Genomic DNA, 18,998 nt, shown 5'->3' with positions numbered 1-18,998 from the left:
TTGAATATAATGGGGTGAAATTCTTGAGCGGAGTTAGGTTAGGCAGTTAGCTTCAAGTCATACAAGTCCTGCTTATGGGTAAAATTGAGAGTCGTACTTGATATAACTATGAACAGAGCAAATACGTTCAAATTCTGGAAGCTCGTGTCTTCCTTTCCAGCCCAGTTGTCGGATAGAAGCTCTTGGATAAATTGATTCAAAGGCGGAGGTCGCTGATACTTCCTTTGGTTTGTGACCCACTCCTCCCAGGTCGAAGTGTCCGAGATATCTACCCCGGCATCTTCGGCCGGAAGGTCAAAGCCAAGTTCGAAGGGAGAAAGGAGCGGTGGGCTATTGAAAAACATGATAAAGTGCGTATCGATCATGGCGATAGATGCCATCATCCTGATTCGGGTCAGCATTTGGGTTGTTCGTCAGCATAAATCTTTTTCACGGACCTAATGCTGAGTTCGTTTCCAAGAAATACTTCATGACTGAATATAGCGGAATCATGCCAAATATTCTTTATTTGCGTGAGGCCAGTAGCCCGCGCGACGGATACCAAAGCAGGGTAGCGATGAATTCGGATACGGCGTCTGCTTTCTGAGTCGGGACTGGATATTTGGATGAGAATCATCAGAATTGCCGCTTGGATGATCTCAATATCACTTTTCCCCAACATATCAAGTCTAGATTCTCGCTTTTGATAGACAAGGCGTTGAAATGAGGGATCGTCAAATACAATGACCTCCGCCTTATTCGCGTATTCTATAGCGTTGCACTTCGCGTCCTTGGATCCTGCGCAAATAGCTCCCATCAATAGCATTGCCAAAAGTAAAGGTGTAGAGGTAGAGGAAAGGTCGAAGAAGGATTTCAAGACAATTCGTGATCGTGGACGAACCGTGCCATCGAAGTAAGCGACGACGAAGTCATGTATATTTTCTTTCGTGAGGAATTTCTTCGCTCGGTCGTACAAGGCATCTTGACTAGCATCGGCATGGCGAGAAGTGATGGATTGAAGAACTCGGGACGCTGCGCTTTTACACTCGTTATCGTCTTCCAAGCCACGAGGCAAGAAAGGTGTTTCACAGCGAGCTTGGTCTTCGTGAGATCCCAAAAAAAGATTCCATGACTCTTCAAAGAACAGGTCCGGTCTATCATTCTCTAAGAGTAAACTTGGAACGGCCGGATCTCGCGTCTTATCTTTGGACTCTGCAGTTGCAAGTGCTGTGAGGACGTTATTGACCTCCCCCGGATGGCGGTTGCTCGTGGCCGAGTAGTTCAGTAAGAATGGAACAGAAATTTTTGGCGTGGGGAATTCAGGCTCGTTGTCTCCATTCCGATTAGCTTGGCTCCTGGTTGATACACGACAAGTATCTGGTCGTGAGTCAGATGGCGAACTCGGGTGAGCTTCAAGCCGGGTGTAGGAACAATGAGTTCCTCGAGACCGACATGAATGGCAGGATAAGCCACCGTTACAGACAATTCGGTTCTTCGCGCAGCTGTCGCAAGCCTTTCGTCGGCGGCCGGGCTTGTTCAGCATAGGTATCTGTGATCCTATTTCAAGGCAACTTTGGTAATGTCTCCGAAGAGCATCGCTGTGGCAGTAAGCCCATGACCAATATCAATTTCTATGAATCTAGAAAAATCAACATACTTTCGCGAATACCCTCGGCCGCAAAATTCGCATTGTGCACGAGAATGTGGAGCATCTGCTTAAGTATAGACGTTAGATGAGGTTGGCAAAAGACCTCGGTCGGATATACTGACGCGATGCTTCGTGGCGCCGGAGGTGGTTCTTGGTTGAGAATTTGTGGTTACAAATACCACATGAATAGTTTAAAGCGGGCATTCTGATCAGAAATAATAGGAACAATCATGCTGGGATGAATTATCTGTATCAAAGCCAGCCGAGACGATAGGACGACATGTAAGAGCGGTGAGATTTGCCGCATTCTTCTTGCCTCTTGGCTCGATCAACTCGGTTTCTCTCGTGGAATAATCTATAAAATCACGCACTGACTCCCGTTCAAGGTCTCTGCCTATTGATGGCAGGGTTTCACGTATTTCTCCAATTCCGAATTTGAGAATTGTTGATGAGTGATCCGTAAAAAAATACTACTTCGATCTACCAATACAAACTACAAGAGAAAAGAAAAATGAGATAGAAAAAAGAAAATAGATATATTCCATCAATCGTATATCCAGTTTATGCCATATCGAACAATTTATCCATAGACTCGGAAAAAAACGCATTAATATCCACGAGTCATTCCGCCAAAAAAAACAGCAGAAAACAATGCCCAAAAAACACCCTTAAATAAAAGGGCGCAAACAATTTAAACAATCATATATGTAATAACACATCTAAACCTCAGTCTTAGAAGCAATGCTCTCAAAGTGAGTAGCATGTTCACCACTCCGCTTCTCATTAGCCTCCATCTCGAGGTCGGCCAGATTACCCGCCTTGGCGGCACCCGCAACATCACGAACATCAGTATAATGCACCGAAGGAACCCAGCCAACAGACTTCCACGCAACAGGGACCTTAGCGTAAAGCTCATCGACCTGTTCCAGGGAAAGACCCTTGGTCTCATAGATACAGGTGTAAACAAAGATAGCGCAGATAAAGCAGAAACCGCCCCAGATAAAGAAGACCTTAGACTGGAGGTTTGCGTTGCCGGGTCCATCGTTCACCATGTAAGGTGTCGCGTAGGCGATGGCCCAGTTCAGGAGCCAGTTTGTTGCGGTCGTGATGGAGAGACACTTGGCGCGGGCCTTGAGGGGATATAATTCACCGGTGACGACCCAGGCGACGGGACCCCAGGAACTGGCGAAGAAGAAGATGTAGATGCAGACGAAGGCGATTAGGACTTTGTTGGAGACGTCGGAGGAGGTGGCTGTGCCGACGATTGCGACGATCAGTTGCGAGACGCACATGCCGATGGCTCCGAACATGAGGAGGGGGGGACGACCCCATTTCTCGACCATGTAGAGACCTGGGAAGGTTGAGACGACGTTGATGATGTTGGTGATTAGGGTGATGATGAAGGAGTTTTGGATGCCGGAGTTTTGGAAGAAGGTGGTGCCGTAGTAGACTGTGAGGAGTATAGTTAGCATTTGGATATTAATTGTGTTGATTGAGGGTGAGGCGAGGTCACGTACAGATGAAGTTGACACCGGCGAGCTGCTGCAGAGCTTGAACTGCGCAACCAGTGGCGAGACGCTTGCCAAGGGAGCCGCGGACGATCTCCCAGTAGGTAGCCTTGCCGAGACGAAGCTCGAACTCGTGGTTTGCTTGGATCTCAGATAGCTCCTCGATGACAGCGGAGTCGTTGACGTCGACGCGGCGGAGACGTGCAAGGGCTTTGGCGGCCTCCTCATGCCTGTCTTGCTTGATGAGGAAGCGAGGAGTCTCGGGCAGAACGATCATTCCACCAACTAGGATAATAGCCCAGGCAAATTGAATGGCAACCGGGATCCGGTAGCAGCCGGTATCATTGCGTTCCTTGGTGGAATTGTTGACGATGGCAGCAAGCAGCAGGCCAAAAGTGATGGCCAATTGGTAGGCGCCGACAATAGTACCACGAATCCACTTGGGAGCAGTCTCGGACTGGTAGAGAGGGATGGTGGCGGACAGCAGACCGACACCAAGACCAGCGAAAAAACGACCAGCCACGAACAGAGGGATCGCGGTAGCGGCAGTTTGCAGAATAACACCGAAGACAAAAACGAAGGTGTTGAGGATCATGGCAAGGCGACGACCGAAGTGGTCGGCCATCGGGGCAGCAAAGAGGGCACCGAAGAATGTGCCTGCGGAGAGGAGACTGACGATCATACTAGACTGCGAACTAGTTACATCGGGGAGATTATCCTTGGGGTTTGTGTAGCCGGTCGAGAACAACTCTCGCCAGTACTTCATGGCGAGGATACCACTGATGGTACCTGTATCATATCTGAAGAAAGCCAGCAGGTTAGTATATGATGCCCTGTTCGTCTCACAGTAGGAGGAATAGCAACATACCCAAACAGAACACCGCCAAAGGCAACAAATAGACCGATGACGATGGCCGGTGCCGCTGAGCCGACGGCATCATCGGGCTTCTTGATAGCGAAACCCATAGTGAGGGTGGTCGTGTGATGAGTTGAGGGCGGGAGTAACTGATCAAACTGGTGATGATAGTATAGTGTGTAGTAGAATCAACACAGTCACGAAGTAAAGAAAACTGTGGGGGAAAATGAAGACAAACAACAAACTTCAAAAGAAAGAAAAGAAAAATAAGAGGATGAACAGTGCTTCTTGTACTCCACACCCGCAAACAAAACCACGAGGGCCAAGAGCCAGCAAAATCCGGGCAGGATCAGCCTCAGCAGTCCTTCATCCAAGAAACCCCCCCAAAACCAGGACCCTACATAGAACAGAAAAGAAAAAATACCATACGATACCCGCTCTAGGCCCGGGGAGGTGGGTGTGGGGGGGCAATTCCCCAGTAGTGATCCATTGCGGCCAAAGCGAGACAAGACAGGCAGGCAGGCAAACAGGAAGGCAGGTAGGGACTCAGTAGCCCCATCCCTCCATGTTTTCCAACGCATGGAGAGAGAGGAACAAGGTTGGGGATGGCGAAAGCGTGTGGAGAAGACATGGCCACCGAGCCAATGCGGCCACGCTTCGGAGTGGAGATCTCGGGCGTCGCCGAGGAATTATTGGGTGGGAAGGCAGATTAGCTCTCTGCCCTAAACCGTGGTCGGCCGGAATTGTTCGAGAAGGGGAGGGAGAGTCAGGGTAAACAGGAATGCGATCGGCATCCGGCCGTGTTTCACGGGCTGGCTGCTGGTTGCGGGAATTGCCACTTTAATCGGAGTCAAGTCATTTTCTCGCGTGAGCGGAAGGCATTGGGGTTTCTATTTTATCCCTTGTTTGACCAAGATCAGAAAGAAACTGCGAAATGATTGATTTTGTGTATTACAGAAAGAGTTGATATGGCGCCGAGGAACCCGCAAACGGGCCAAGAATGGATCGGCGAGCCGGATTCCGGAAAAGACAAACGGACATCCCTTGCTGGTTCAGGCGTAGTAGGAGGTCTATTTCTAGGACTAGGGCAATTTGGCAGTGTCTTGTCAGCAGGAATCAATTACGTGAAAATGTACTCAGTGCTCTGTATAGTATAATACGAGATGTATGACATGGGACAGCATCAAACCACGGATGGAGTAAAGTAGAGTAAGGCACGACTACATACTCCGTAGACTCACTAGCAATGCCTTCTCCACGATTGGCCATCGATTCTCCGGATTTTCGCCCTCCACAACCCCAGCCAAACTGATTTCTCCCCAGAATCTCCAGACGCTCACCGATCAACTGCTGGGGATGGGATCAACACATGAACATGACAGCAAAGTCAGAACTGACGTGTGCTACCACGACCATGGACCCCTGTGTCGCGTTTCACTGCTCACCGGGACCTGATTGAGGTACAAGCACTGGTGGAAAGTGGCGTTTGGCTTATTTTTTGCTTGGCCCCCTGAAACCTTGTTCGAGGCTTTCTTTCTAGGATCCACTTCCCTCTCCCTCTTACCACCTCGATTGTTGCATTGCATGACAGATGCCATTTAGGGGATGCTCGTACTACGTTGTACACCGAGTCTGTACGGAGTAGATAGTTATTTATTTCCAATATTACAGTCTATAGTACCAGAACACACATACCCCGTAGCCAGGCACAACAGTCGGGAACAAACCAGATCATGATCACTGGCAAGACTCGGATCATGTTCAAATCCAGACATGTCGTGCAGACGCAATGGCAGACGCAAGTGGCACCCCGGCCCGTGTTGTAGTCTTGGCTGAAGCCTAAAGACTGAACTGCGGCATTTACTTGCCCCCCCGTACCGTGGCGCGGATTGGACGGGCTATCCGGTGGCTCTCCGAGAATTTCCCGGTCTCGGCGAATCAACTGCATTAGTGCGCAGCGGACTCGGGGATATACGAACTTTCAATAGGAGTCGGCCGTCTGCCCTGCGGGGTGCGTTTGGGGCCGAGTGTCTCGGGTTCGGGCTTGGACCCCGAGGTGTGCCTGTGTGCCGAGGAATACGGGGTGTCGTGTGTTGAGTGTCTCCGGAGGATGGAGTAGTGTTGAGGTGTGGCCGTAGATCACCGTCCCCGGATATCAATCCAGATGAATTTCAAACGGGGTCCATTTTATTTTCTTAGATACGTCCAAGACGTGCGGATACAAAATTCGATGAGAATAGCATTCCTGAAGCGCTTTTAAGTTATACTACTCTGGCCCTGCTGGCATTAAGCATACTTCTTATACCTCGCACTCGACCTCACTCTTGAGGCCTTGCCGAGTTATGCCGACTCGGGACAAAGAGGATCTACTACTACTAGTAGTAGTATGGAGTACAGAGTCCATGGCAACAGTAAGAATTCAATGAGATCAAATCAGAGCAAAGAAAAAGCCGTGTCTATTATGTATTTCTATGCACACCCGCTAAACCGCACACACAAAACAAAACAACAAAACTTCAAGTGAATCACCACGCCACCACAAGCGGTACCTGACTACCAGCGCCAGATCAAGAAGAAATACATGCCCAGCACGACAGCCGCAACATATTTAACCGATTGCATTACATCCCGACCTACAACCGCAGCCGTTTGACGAAGGCCCTTAGCCTGAGCGGGGCGGAACATGGGTTTGTCTTTCATCTCTTCGCGATCTAGAGCGCGATGAGCGTCTGGTGGATTTTTCGCGCCGGGGGCAGCAGGACCACCCGCGTAGCGGATTCCATTGCGGCTGGCGAGACCTTGGGAGGATAATGTGGAACTAGACGTACCGGAGGGTTGGTACTGGTGTCGCGGGGAGTGGGAGCGACGTTCAGAGAGGGGGGAGGATGGAGGCTGAGGCTGAGGCGAAGGGGTCCTCGGGTGAAAATTTGATGTGGTAGAAGGAATTGAGGGAAAGAATGATGATGCTGACGAGCAGGACGCAGAGATAGTGAATGAATATGCCGAGTTGGTCGGGGAGAATGCAGAGGTGGTTTTGAATTGTGAGGGGGGGCGGCGTTTTGCATAGATTCGCCGGTTATAGGGTCGATTGGGTTCCAGAGACTTGTTAGGACGAAGCCGGGTCGTCGGACGCCCATTGCCCAGGATAGACTTTTGACTGTGATTTCATTTGGGGAGCCGTTGAATTCGCGGTGGATGACTTCGCAGTAGTCGTGGTCGTCGCCGGAGTAGACTTGGACAACATTTGGTCCGGCCTTTGAGACGAGCTCGGTTGAGATCTTCGGCGTCAATACGTTTTGGTATTGATAGCCCCCTGAGATACTTAACGAATTCGGTTCGTCTTGTTCGAGATTTGGCGCGGACGGAGGGTGGCGTTCCCGGAGGGGACCGCAGGGAGTAGCCGGTTGGCGATATAGCGGCACATGGGTGAGAAGAATGGTAGGAAATCCCTTTGACTTGGGGTTGGGCTTGTGGAAAATAGAGCTTTCGGTAGCATCAACAACTTGATGGTCAAACTTGACGTTGATAGTGTCGGACTTGTTCTGCAGCATCATGAGTTCTTCCATCTCCGCCCTGGCCTTGTTGGTAGGCATCTTATCCAGAAATTCGTCTGCGTCTTTCCAGATCGGGCGGAAGTTTGGGTCGTCGGTTGGGTTGGGCGTTGAACTACCCGTTAAAGGGTCCGGTTGATCCATTGCGCTGAGTGAGACAGTATCGATCGAGACAAAGGTATGGTTTCCAATCACGTCAACGCGATTGCTGTCGCCGAAGTAGCTCTGAAAGCGATCACGCACGGGTTCAAGAACTCCATTGCCAAATCCTAAATCGTGGTTTCCTGGTAGGCTGGCGATCATTTTGCGACCTCGGCCATCGACCGGGGCAATATCTTGCTTCAGCCAGGGGTCTATGAAGATCTTCACGAATCGCCGGTATTCCTTCCTCCAAAAGGTATCGTCGATCTTTTTGTAGCGACCTTCGGGGCTGGTCGTCGTCCTTGTAGCCCATTCTCTACCGCCATCAAACAGATCTCCCAAAAAAAGGACCGAATCAGGTACCAAACTTTCTTGTATGGATGCAAAGGAGCGGCGCATATATTGATCGGTATATTTGACGGTGAGGGTCGACAGTGGCCACGGACGACCGGGGTAGGTGTGGGGATCAACGAGCTGTGGATCGGCGACAAAAGCGATATGATGCGGGGTGGCATGTTGAGACTAGTGGTGAAGAAAAAAAAATAAGCAAATTGAACCAAGTTGGTAACTGAGTGTCGGAGAGTGTAGAGTGCATTGTATGTATGGCTCCAAAGCTCTGTATGACCTACCCAATGCTCCCAATTATCCCAAACACATGCATCGATATGCTCTTGAAAGACCGTACGCTCTCCCCACCACAGCGTCCATACCCAGACCAATATCACAGCATTGGCGACTGTGAAAATCCGCCTGAAGATCCTAGTCGCGGAGCTCTGAGCATCACCACGCTCGCGGGATCTTCGAGACCCGATTGCGGCCACCCCATCCTCCACCCATTGTTTTGCGCCTGGAAGCCGGCCCCAGGCCTGGTCTATGAAGGTCGGCGATTGCGGAGAAGGACTTTTATAAGAAGGGAGGGACGAAGCACCCGTGCTGCGAGAATAGGCGTAGCTCATTGTTCGGCCGGGGGCTTGGCAAGGCTTTGTCGTTGGCTCGGGCCTCGAAAGGATGGGGGGGGTAATAAATTAGCGAAAGGAGTGACGCTGCATAGTCTTAAGAAAAGAGAGGAGAAGAAGAAAAAGGAAGGGGAATTGGAGTGAGGGAATAGAGGAATTCCCCAAGGCAAGTTGAACAAGGATGGGGTGTGATGGGATGGGATGATAACAAGAGGAACCACCTTGACTGCTTGTAGGGCAGACCAGGCTGGCCAGGGGTGATCGGCGGTCACGTGGTTGCGACGGAAATAGCTGAGACAATCTATACAATTGTATACAATTGATATATTTGACAAACATACACGAGAATGCAGGTTGACAGTTTTATTTCAATAACACAGGGTACTCCAAACCCCATCTCACTTAAGCTGACCTTGACTGGACTGGACTGGATTGGTGGGGCCGATCCTGTATCCTATCTAGAGCAGTGTATTGAGTATCCCGATGCACATTAGCAGGGTGCAGTGTCAAAAAATGCAGGCGGATTTGCGGGTGGATTAAAGATAGGTAATAGTACTAGTACATGTATGATAGTCGACTAATCGACTAAGACTAGAGGCCGAAAGAGACCCAAATCCAAATCCAATGCCATGCGAGCGGCTCTACCGAGCGGTCCATTCCGCCGAATGGGAGTCATTCTTGTGATTCCCGTGTGATATGGAAGTATGAAAGATGGTGATAAGACAAAGAGAGAATGCGTGCGTGCGCGGGTGTGTGTTGGGGGGGGGGAAGAATACAGTGTTCGGTTCGAGGATATAGAGTATGAACAACGGAAGCGTACATGAGGATGGGTTGATGAGGTTATGAGGATTTGTTAGGAGGTTGGCAAACCTAAACCGAAAAGAAATAAAAAATAAGAAAATAACAAACGAGGCCGAAATATTGAATGGCCGGGAGATGGTTCACGTCAAATCAAATCGAATCGAATCGAATCGAATCAAAGATTAAGGGGTTTTTTTAGGACAGCATTGACCAACACGGCCGCAATTGTCATCGCATTCCAGAAGACAAGCCTTAGGGTCGCCGTCACGAAGACTGCCAGCACTGCTGGAGTGGTTGGCATCGGTATTCACCACACGAGAAGACGAAGAAGGCAGAGTGCCGTTCTGGATCTCGTCGATATCGCTATCTGGGGCAAACTCGGGCTGGATGGTGGAAGAGTGGATGCCATATGCGTGCAAGCAGCGGCGGATCTGACGCGCAAGACGCATGTAGCGCTCCGAGCCTTCGCCCTTGATTTGGGTGTCCACCTGGATGTGAATGGATGCGACAATCTTAGTATCGCTGAGCTGCCAGACGTGGAGATGGTGAGAGCCAATGACACCGGGAAGACCTTCAATGTCCTCCTTGATGTGGTCGACGCTCATGCCCTGCGGCACAGCTTGCAGGAGAATACGCGAGGCGGCCTTGCAGAGGGGAATGGCGGAAATCAGAATGATCACGGTGATAAGGAGGGAAATGCCGGGGTCGACGTAGAATCGCCATTCGTAGTCAGTGAGCCAGATGATGAGGGCAGAGGCAATCACACCAATGTTGCCAAGGGCATCGCCCATGACGTGGAGGAAAACACCGCGCATGTTGAGGTCGTGATTGTGGCCGCCCTTCTTGTTCTTCGGCTTGGGTTGGGCGTGGTTGTGGTCCTTGTGAACATCCTCTTCGATGGTGCGAGGGGAAACCTTGAAGGGGCCATCTTGTTCATCGGTGTAGTTGGAGGCGCGGTCGCGGTTGTGCAGCAGGCCGGATCGCTCGGTGGGGGTTTCGTCATCGCGGCTGTCGGAATCCGAGGACTGCTCGATATCAAAGGTGCCGCGACTAGCAGCAATGATATCCTGTCGCATAGTCGCCGGGTGAACGTAGATATCCTCCACATTAACGATGCCACGCCCGGTCGAAGTGCTGTAGCGGCGCGAGCCACGAGTTTGAGATTCCCGGCGACGCTTGCGGGAGCTAGGAGAAGCGGGCTCGGTGGCGGGAAAACTGGTCTGCGAGAGACTGGCAGGACCACGGGCACCGACGAGGTTCTCGGGCATGATCTCCGCAACGCTCCCTCGAGGATCGGCGGCGATGGGGTCACTTTGATGTTCATGGTCGTGGTCGTGGACATGGCCATGCTCGTGCTCGTGACCTTGTTCCACATCCTCCTCGTCGTGAGAATGGCCATGGGAGTGACCATGACCGCCGTGACCGTGAGAGTGATCGTGGAAGAGCACAAGGCCGATCATGTTGGAAAGAAGGCCCAAGCATCCGACGATGCAGACCAACTTAGGATTCTGCACCTCTTGGGGCTCGACCAATCGTTGAATGGCCTCCAGGAAGATCGACATGCACAGTGCAACCAAGAAGACACCATTCACAAGGGCACCGAGAGTTTCCGCGCGTTGCCACTAACCGAAAAGAAATAGCAATGATTAGACGATGTCTTTGTACTCCGGGATGTTGATGCGGGCCGACTTACGCCATAAGTGTACATCTTGGAGTTTGTTTCGTTGTTGGCGACACGGACCGCCCAGAGACCGACACAAAGAGAGATGACATCGTTGAGCTAGAAGGGGAAGTGTTAGATATGATTCGGTGGAAGAAGTGGAGGGAGAGGCAGAGGCAGAGGCAAAGGGAGCTGGTGAGAGGGAGTTGGTGCGACGAAGGTGTTGGGCGTACCATATGAAATGAGTCGGCGACGAGAGCAAGGGAGTGGACGGCATAACCTGCAGACGTTGTCAGTTAGAGGAGATCGTAGGTGAGATAGGTGATATGAGAGTATGCAAGAGATACGCACCAGTGCTCAATTCCAGCAGGAAAAAGGCCGAGTCGATCACCAGCAGGATGATAATCCTGTGAGTCTTGGAGAGACCCATGATGGCGTTAGAGCTGTCGCGATATGGCGGGGGGGCGCTCAGTCGCGCAGGGGCGCAGGGGATAGTGCGAAGATGAAATGAGCAAGGCCGTACCAGTAACGTAATTGAAGAAAGAAGAAGAGGAGGAGAAAGAGGAAGGGAGGAGGGGGATAAAAAGTGCAATCGGGGATTGCGAGAAGATAGCGTCAGTCCGGGCGGAGCAGCGGAGTGGAGCTTAATCCGGTGGCGTGCAACAACAGAGCAGTCTAGTAGGTTATCGCATAGCATGGTATAACTAGTACTATAGTAGTTACTAGGTAGTATAGTATTTCATATTTACTATTTACTATTTAGAATACTAGTAGTATTCTCTTCGGATTATACTAGGTAGTATATTGCCATTTGCTGGTTGACATATATTATAGCTGCCTATATACTCCGTACTACTCCGTACTTGCTGGTATATTTTCCCTGTGAATCTCCGAAAACGGCGGGTCCACAGCCTCAAATTCCAGTCTACCAACCAACTACTACTACTACCACTCCGATTTGTTAAACACACCAACTTGAAACTATTAGTCCTTCAGATGAAAAAATAAACGAACCTATCTAGTAAGTAAACCAGCTACCCATACAACATCCACTCGCTTTTCAATCTGCTCTATATGAATGGCCACTCCCAACAAAGTACCCGCTTCTAGCATCCAAGGTACTCACTTTAGCGACTCCAGAAGAGCGCTCTCGCCTCTTAATTACCCGCTATAAACACACTAGCACTCATTACCGAGCACACTAAACGTCTGGCAAATTTTTTGTCCCCGCCGAGGGGCACTGGAAATGACCGATCTATACACCAGAGGCAACGATATCACCCTAAACGAGATGCCAGCGAGGAATATTCCGACAAAATCTACTTTGGCCCCCAAATATTCACAAGCATGGCCCACGTTCGGGTAGCAAGCTTGCCGAGACAGAGTTCGAGACATGAAAAGTTTGTTGCAGGATCGGTTGGCCACTACGCGAATTCATCAGCCTGGCTGCCTCGAGCCGATGAGCAATCATAGCACGGAGTACGAGTATTCCGCAACTGTCGAATGTGAACAGAGTGGATCGTGATTCTACCAAGGTGTCCGCTTTATTACTATGCTTCTGCACTCTGCACTCTGCACGGAGAATAAGCAAATACCCAAACCCCTAACCCTGAATCCTCTTCCTCATACTCAAGATCCGATCAGTAGCCTCCAGAAAGGAGTCCTTGGGCAGATTACCATTCTGCAACGCAGCAACCAATCCATTCACAATGGCTTCACCTTGACTCACATTCCTCCCAGAAGCTAAAAGAATATCCATCCCAGCCTGCGCAGCAAGAAGTCCCCGAGCGGCATCATCCCCAAACGACTTGAGCGCCCCAGCCTCGATCGCATCAGTAATCGTAACGCCCTCAAATCCCAACCGACCTCGCAATTCCCCCTGCACCCACTTCCTACTCATCCCAGAAGGATATTTATCGTCGAGCGCTGGATAAACAGCCCACGAAGTCATAACCATATCCAATCCAGCAGCAATAGCGTCTTTATAAGGTCGCTGATCGACGGCACGAAGCTGGCGAAGTGTCAAGTCGATAGTAACAGGTTCTTCATCGGTATTCGAATCTTTCAACGCAGCCCCCAGACCGGGGAAATGTTTCGCTGTTGCGAGTACGCCTGCTCTCTGTTGCGCGGTAATAAAGGCCGAACCACACTCACTCACCACGGCTGAGGAATTGCTAAAGGAGCGACCATACTGGTCTGTGAAATCACCCGCTTCTCGATAGACATCTAAGACAGGCGCTAGGTTTGCGTTCATTTTATACTCCTTTAGAGTAACTGCTGCGTCCTGACCGGCTTTTGTCGCTGCCTCTTTCGGATTCGCGGACTCTCCTACTTGTTTCGCGCTCTGTTCGGGGCCGCCGGGCAATCGGCGGATTTGACCTCCCTCTTGGTCTGTCGTGATAAGTAACGGGACTCCCGCATATGTGGGACTTTGTTGATATGCGGTTTGGAAGTTGCCGATTACGTTGCTGAGGTTGTTGTTGACGTTTTCTCCGAATAGAATTATGCCTCCGACTTTGCCTTGTTTGATCAGATCGAAGAGATGAGGCGGGGGCTCGAGGCCCGGATATGAGAAAATGACATGGTGTCCTACTTCCACGGAAAGGTCATTGGAGCTGGTAGCTTGGGTTGCGTCTGCCAGTGTGAGGCACAGGAAGAGAGGGGCAAGAAGCGTTGAAGTTGCGATCCACCGCATCGTGGAAATGTGTCAAGAAGTTTGCGTGTGCGTTGTCAACCACTTGGTTACTGGTACTATTTATACGCAAACCCAATCGCCTCTTTGCCGATATTTAGATCTACATGACTCCCGTGTCACGTTGCCTTTTGCTATTTCTCCATTCGAGGCTATCTACAGGTACGGTGGCCAGGGGTTACATTGATCGGCGCTCGTTAGCCGGGAGTATACGAGGGGTATCCGAGGTTACGACCCCACGTTTCAGATTTGACCAGATTGACTGAGGATTCATTCCTGATAAGGCGCATTATTTCATCACCATTTTCGAAATTCTTCAGAAGTCTATGATCTATTGGGGGATAGTGGTTTTCTGCGTCGTCGGTGTGGTTTTCATAAAATATTTAGCACTGTAAGCCTGGCCTCTTTTTCTACCCGGCTATTCTGCACATAATATATGACTTCCTGCAGGGCGGTTAGAATGAGCCCCATGAGGACTAGCCCAATCATTATTAATAGCCCATTGGGATAGAATCCTTCAGAATCCTCCTGGCGGAAGATCTGTGTACCAGCCATTAATCCGGCAGTTGCGCACATGACGACTAATTCATTAGTACTATTTTGCGGGATCGAAGAAAAAAAATCAAACGTACACATACTGTCGGTGTTCCAAAGTTAGCTACGAGCGAGTCTTGAGCGAGGAGCTGTACTTACGCCACTTCAATACTTCTCTCCTCCGGACTTCTGCTATTCATTTGTATCCAGGCATTATGGATGGGATGATAACCAACCGCGAGAGCATTCACAGTCGTCCAAAGACCGAATTTGCTCCAGACATGGACATGTGGCTGGATAATCCTTAAACAAATAAGTGCGATTAGGTATACCATAATGGCGATCATCACTGTCATTCCCCGTCTGCAAGTTTTGTCACTGAGCCACGCGAAAAAAAAGACGACTGGCAAAGTCATCATATTTCCAATCGCGGTCAAAGCGTTCGACTGCACTCGTGAAAAGCCAAGGGACATTATTATGCTCGGGGTGTAAGTAGTCAATGGACTCCAGGTCGCGAAAACGCACGCTGTTGCCAGAAAGTGCGGCCATTTACTGACGTTTGTCAGAGTTTCGACGATGACCTTCAGTGGAATCTTCGATCCGGATAGATTTTTCGGTGCGCAATCGATTCCCTCTGGCGCTTTCTCGGACTCGAGGGGTTGTTCGTAGCTATTTCTCTCGGGGAGAAATAACAGCAGCGTGAATGAAACGGTGATCGTCCAGATTCCCTCCACTGGTATATATTGAAAGTCAGAAAATTCGAAGACTCAGAATCAATACGGTGACTGATCGATCCATCTCACCCAAAAATATCCACTGCCATCCAGAAAGATTCCCCTTGCCGTCCAATGTGAGCAAACCAGCGCCCAGGAGCGGTCCCACAGCCGTGCCTCCAAACATGCCGAAAAAGAAGATTGCGATCCGTCGCGTGATTTCCTCTCTGGTATACCATTGAGATAACGTAAACATAGCCCCGGGGATAAATCCGGCTTCCGCAAGACCAAGAATAGACCTCGTGACAAGGAAGCCAGTGCGATTACGAATAAAGACTTGTAGTGCGGCGATGAATCCAAATATCAGAACTTGACCCCCAATCCAATAGCGAGGACCGATCTGTTTGTTCAAGTTTGTAATCAGAATCGCCCTTGAAAGTAGATCGCAATAATTGAGAGAGGAGGTGTCTTAGCTTACCCGGTGTAATATGACATTTGAGGGTATTTCTAGAACAATCACACCCAAGAACATAAGTTGATTGCCGATATTGACAGTGTTTTGATTGACTGAAATTGCAGAAGCAAATCCGCCAGTCAGTGCACTGGAAATGTTGGTTCGATCTAGCTGGTAGCTAGCGAACGCGATCAAGAGCAGAGGAAGGACTTGGAAATCGGCACTGCAAAGAATTAGCAAAGCGATCTGACTAGCTAGTGCCAATTGGTATGAGGGGTAGTCAATGCATGGCTGATCTCTCTTACACCTTGCGCAGTCGAGATTGGATCTTAGGATCGGTTAAATGAGTCGTATCCCCAGCGGGAGCCTCATTATTCGGGTTCATATTTAGCAACAGTTTAGACAGGACTAGAATAAAATTAAACTTATGCCAAATCTTTTTTTGTTTCCATCATTTTTATTATGCTGGTCCAAGTACCTTGGTAACAGCTTCAAGAGGACCCTGTGAGTGATAAGAACCTTTGAAGATCATCACTCCACAATAGTTTTCTTCTTTCTAATTCCAAGATCTTCAATCCGAGCTGTCATGATAAAAGGAAGTGAGAAATAATTCCTCGAGTTTTAATATGAAATCGAGTGTCAAATCTACCGCTCTGATGTCTGTACCCCAGTCGTCTCTTTGTTGTTTCCACCACACCCCCACTCCTTTGCCCCATTCAAGACCGATTTCCAAGATTCTCTCTGCATTTACCTTCGTGGTATTTACACTCCCGATTGACATGACATAACAGCGAGCTTCCAGAGCCTGCGATCCTTGCAAACGGCGCAAAGCTCGCTGCAATGCCAACAATGCACCCATCTCGGTCTCAGATGTACTTATGTCCCTGACTCGGTGCAGCGTAACTTCTGAGTCTAAAATTCCAAATGTTCTGACCCCCATAGTATTTCTCTTTCTAAGGGGGGGCTAGTTGCTACCTAAGATAGAATAGATTGGCTAATTATCTCTATCTTAGGTAGCTACTAGTCTGCTACTAGAAGATAGTCAATAATAGTAGACAATTAGGGAGTAAAAACTTTTGTGTTACTACTGTAGTTTTGTCCAAGTTTAAATGTAGAACACTGGTAATTTTAGACTGATGAAGTTACAGGTGGTTTCAAGACGGCCAGGCAAAATACCTCTATAACAACTACTGAACCCCTTGCGCTTATGGAGCGCCGTAGCTATCAATCAATTTCCGACGGCATTCCAAACTTGGGCATGTCGTCTCTACCTATCTCATATTCCTAATTATCCAAGAGATATACTCGGCCTTCCAACGGTCGCAAGGAATCTAGCGGCTCATCTTCATAGTTCTTGATTATGGCCTTGCGTGGTGTATCCCCCAGGCGTTCCGCGATGTCAATAGGCTTTGCTTCGGTAGTGAAGTTGAGTAAAACAAGAAGTTTCTGGCTATCACCAGTCTTCTCGAAGATGAAAAGACTTTCATTACATGGTTCGGTGTCACTGAAAACACCATGTGCGAATAGCTTTGGCGAAGACTTTCTCACCCGGAGCGCTTCCTGCCAAAAGGCCAAAACTGACTTCGAATCGGTCTGTTGTTTCTCGACATTCAGAGTGGAGTAGTTGTCATGCACGCGCATCCAGGGCTTTGCAGACTCTGTGGTGAACCCGGCATTTGCTGTGCCATCCCACTGCATCGGAATGCGCGAATGGTCTCTAGCCAGATGGGCCAGCGCTTCCTTTGCCTTTTTCACGGCGGTCGGATCATTCTTTGTCGAGTCTTGGATGAACTTGTAATAATTTATACTATTAACATCCTTGTACTCTTCAATATCCCACTCAAGTGGGAAATTGACCATCCCAATTTCCTGTCCTTGATAGATGTAAACCGTTCCGGAGAGTGTTGTGACAAGGATAGCGAGCATCTTCGCACTGAGTGCCCAGTATTCAGGGGTTTCCTCATTCCCAAAACGCGATATCGATCGAGCCTGGTCGTGGTTTTCGAGAAAGGAAGTGCTCCAGCCATCAGTGGGCACAAGTTCCTGAGTTTGTGCAATTCTCTTGCGAAGGGCTGGGAGGGTCCAGTTGCGTGGTGTTGTGTTAAATGTCGGATCACCAGTCCCGGTTTCAACCACATCGAATTGAAAGACCATGCTGAGCTGTTTCTCTTGGGCTGAGACATAGCTAAGTACCTCGGTAATCTGTGGAGTATAAGGTAGCTCGCCGACTGTCATTGCGTCGTATTTAGCTAATATCTGACCTAATTCGCGCAGAAATTCATGGATTCGGGGACCGTTGCAGAATAGGGAATGTGCCGGCTGCCATTCAAGTCGCTTGTCAAGAATTGGGGCATCGATAAATGACCTCTTCGAATACATATTGACTGTGTCGACGCGGAATCCGTCAATTCCCTTTTCCAACCAGAATGTAACCGCCGAGTCGTAGATTGCCTTTCGCGTTTCTGGATTTTCCCAGTTAAGATCAGGCTGTTGAACTGCAAATAGATGGAGATAATACTCCTGTGTTGCATCATCGAACTCCCAAGCGCTGCCGCCAAAGAAGCTGCGCCAGTTATTAGGAGGACGACGGGTTCCATCGGCGTCATATTTTGCTGGTCGCCAGATGTACCAATCTCGCTTGGAGCTGGTCTTGGAAGAGTGTGATTCTTTAAACCAATCATGTAGATAGGAGGTATGGTTGATCACTAGATCGAGCAGAATACGTAAACCACGCTCGTGGCTTGCCGCGATAATAGCTTCGACATCTGCGACTGTACCGTAAGGTGCGTAGACATCTTCATAATTTGCAATGTCGTAGCCCATGTCGTATTGAGGACTGTCATACATCGGACATATCCAGATTGCATCAACACCTAGGGACTTGATATAGTCCAGCTTGCTCAGAATGCCTGGCAAGTCGCCGATTCCGTCGCCATTTGTATCCTTGAAGCTGGCGGGATATATCTGATAGATGGAAGCATTTTTCCACCACGGGGATGACATGTTGAAGATTGCGATAAGATTCAAGCGAACAAAAAAGGTTGGTCAAGGTAGGTGGGAATCGGTCCTTAGGTAATCCAAGTAGATAAATGAATGATTTGAATAAAGGAGTCCGAATAAAAAAAATGAAATCTTTCTCGATTCTTTTATCTTGCTACAGTCCCCCACTGATGCTGGCCAGGGGGGATATAATTGGTCTGTTGTCGGTCCGACATCATTTACCCCGCCTAGTCAGCACGCCAGCCTGGCATACGCGACTCGTGCATCCAATTGGTCTTATCTCGGACTGATAACTCTTTGACCTCACGGTCCTGTTCAGTTGACTGGCTGATGCGCTATGCCAAATTTAGGCTCGTGGGCCGAATTTTCTTTGATGACCCCTGTTATCTAGATCGACCCCAAACTTTCTTACCCCACGATATGGCTTTAACCGCATCACGCCAGTCGAAGAAAAATTTTGGTTCGAGAGACTATTGGCTCAATCTCGGCCCGACATCGCTTGTAT

General features: G+C 49.3%; 7 protein-coding genes across 7 annotated transcripts; all 7 read right to left on the bottom strand.

Moving 5' to 3' along the window:
* Positions 1 to 38: 38 nt before the first annotated feature.
* Positions 39 to 1,691, bottom strand: N7481_000229 (Zn(II)2Cys6 transcription factor domain-containing protein; the record flags this gene model as incomplete). Its single annotated transcript, XM_057259448.1, has 3 exons — positions 39 to 384; positions 438 to 1,536; positions 1,637 to 1,691. The coding sequence occupies 3 exons, from the start codon at positions 1,689 to 1,691 to the stop codon at positions 39 to 41; spliced, it is 1,500 nt and encodes a 499-aa protein (XP_057127280.1).
* Positions 1,692 to 2,346: 655 nt separating this feature from the next.
* On the bottom strand, positions 2,347 to 4,101 carry N7481_000228 (sugar porter family MFS transporter; the record flags this gene model as incomplete). The annotated part of the gene is made up of 3 exons (XM_057259447.1): positions 2,347 to 3,077; positions 3,145 to 3,935; positions 4,004 to 4,101. 3 exons carry the CDS (start codon positions 4,099 to 4,101, stop codon positions 2,347 to 2,349), a joined length of 1,620 nt encoding a protein of 539 aa, XP_057127279.1.
* Positions 4,102 to 6,702: 2,601 nt separating this feature from the next.
* Positions 6,703 to 8,639, bottom strand: N7481_000227 (putative manganese ion homeostasis (Fr); the record flags this gene model as incomplete). Its single annotated transcript, XM_057259446.1, has 2 exons — positions 6,703 to 8,205; positions 8,313 to 8,639. The coding sequence occupies 2 exons, from the start codon at positions 8,637 to 8,639 to the stop codon at positions 6,703 to 6,705; spliced, it is 1,830 nt and encodes a 609-aa protein (XP_057127278.1).
* Positions 8,640 to 9,622: 983 nt separating this feature from the next.
* N7481_000226 (cation diffusion facilitator family transporter) lies at positions 9,623 to 11,530 on the bottom strand (the record flags this gene model as incomplete). The annotated part of the gene is made up of 4 exons (XM_057259445.1): positions 9,623 to 11,062; positions 11,134 to 11,220; positions 11,334 to 11,380; positions 11,452 to 11,530. The coding sequence occupies 4 exons, from the start codon at positions 11,528 to 11,530 to the stop codon at positions 9,623 to 9,625; spliced, it is 1,653 nt and encodes a 550-aa protein (XP_057127277.1).
* Positions 11,531 to 12,703: 1,173 nt separating this feature from the next.
* Positions 12,704 to 13,795, bottom strand: N7481_000225 (putative glycosyl hydrolase; the record flags this gene model as incomplete). Its single annotated transcript, XM_057259444.1, has 1 exon — positions 12,704 to 13,795. The coding sequence occupies one exon, from the start codon at positions 13,793 to 13,795 to the stop codon at positions 12,704 to 12,706; it is 1,092 nt and encodes a 363-aa protein (XP_057127276.1).
* A 369-nt stretch (positions 13,796 to 14,164) lies between these two features.
* Positions 14,165 to 15,878, bottom strand: N7481_000224 (uncharacterized protein; the record flags this gene model as incomplete). Its single annotated transcript, XM_057259443.1, has 5 exons — positions 14,165 to 14,387; positions 14,486 to 15,059; positions 15,094 to 15,439; positions 15,518 to 15,716; positions 15,799 to 15,878. The coding sequence occupies 5 exons, from the start codon at positions 15,876 to 15,878 to the stop codon at positions 14,165 to 14,167; spliced, it is 1,422 nt and encodes a 473-aa protein (XP_057127275.1).
* Positions 15,879 to 16,777: 899 nt separating this feature from the next.
* N7481_000223 (alpha-glucosidase) lies at positions 16,778 to 18,496 on the bottom strand (the record flags this gene model as incomplete). The annotated part of the gene is made up of 1 exon (XM_057259442.1): positions 16,778 to 18,496. The coding sequence occupies one exon, from the start codon at positions 18,494 to 18,496 to the stop codon at positions 16,778 to 16,780; it is 1,719 nt and encodes a 572-aa protein (XP_057127274.1).
* Between the last annotated feature and the right edge of the window lie 502 nt (positions 18,497 to 18,998).

This window comes from Penicillium waksmanii (genome assembly GCF_028829765.1).
Source record: "Penicillium waksmanii strain IBT 27052 chromosome Unknown utg000001l:1.0-4852451.0:1.0-4856178.0, whole genome shotgun sequence".
NCBI classification, from domain to species: Eukaryota; Fungi; Ascomycota; class Eurotiomycetes; order Eurotiales; family Aspergillaceae; genus Penicillium; species Penicillium waksmanii.
Note: the sequence above shows the minus strand (reverse complement) of the source record. Positions and strands in the feature narration are given on the sequence as shown.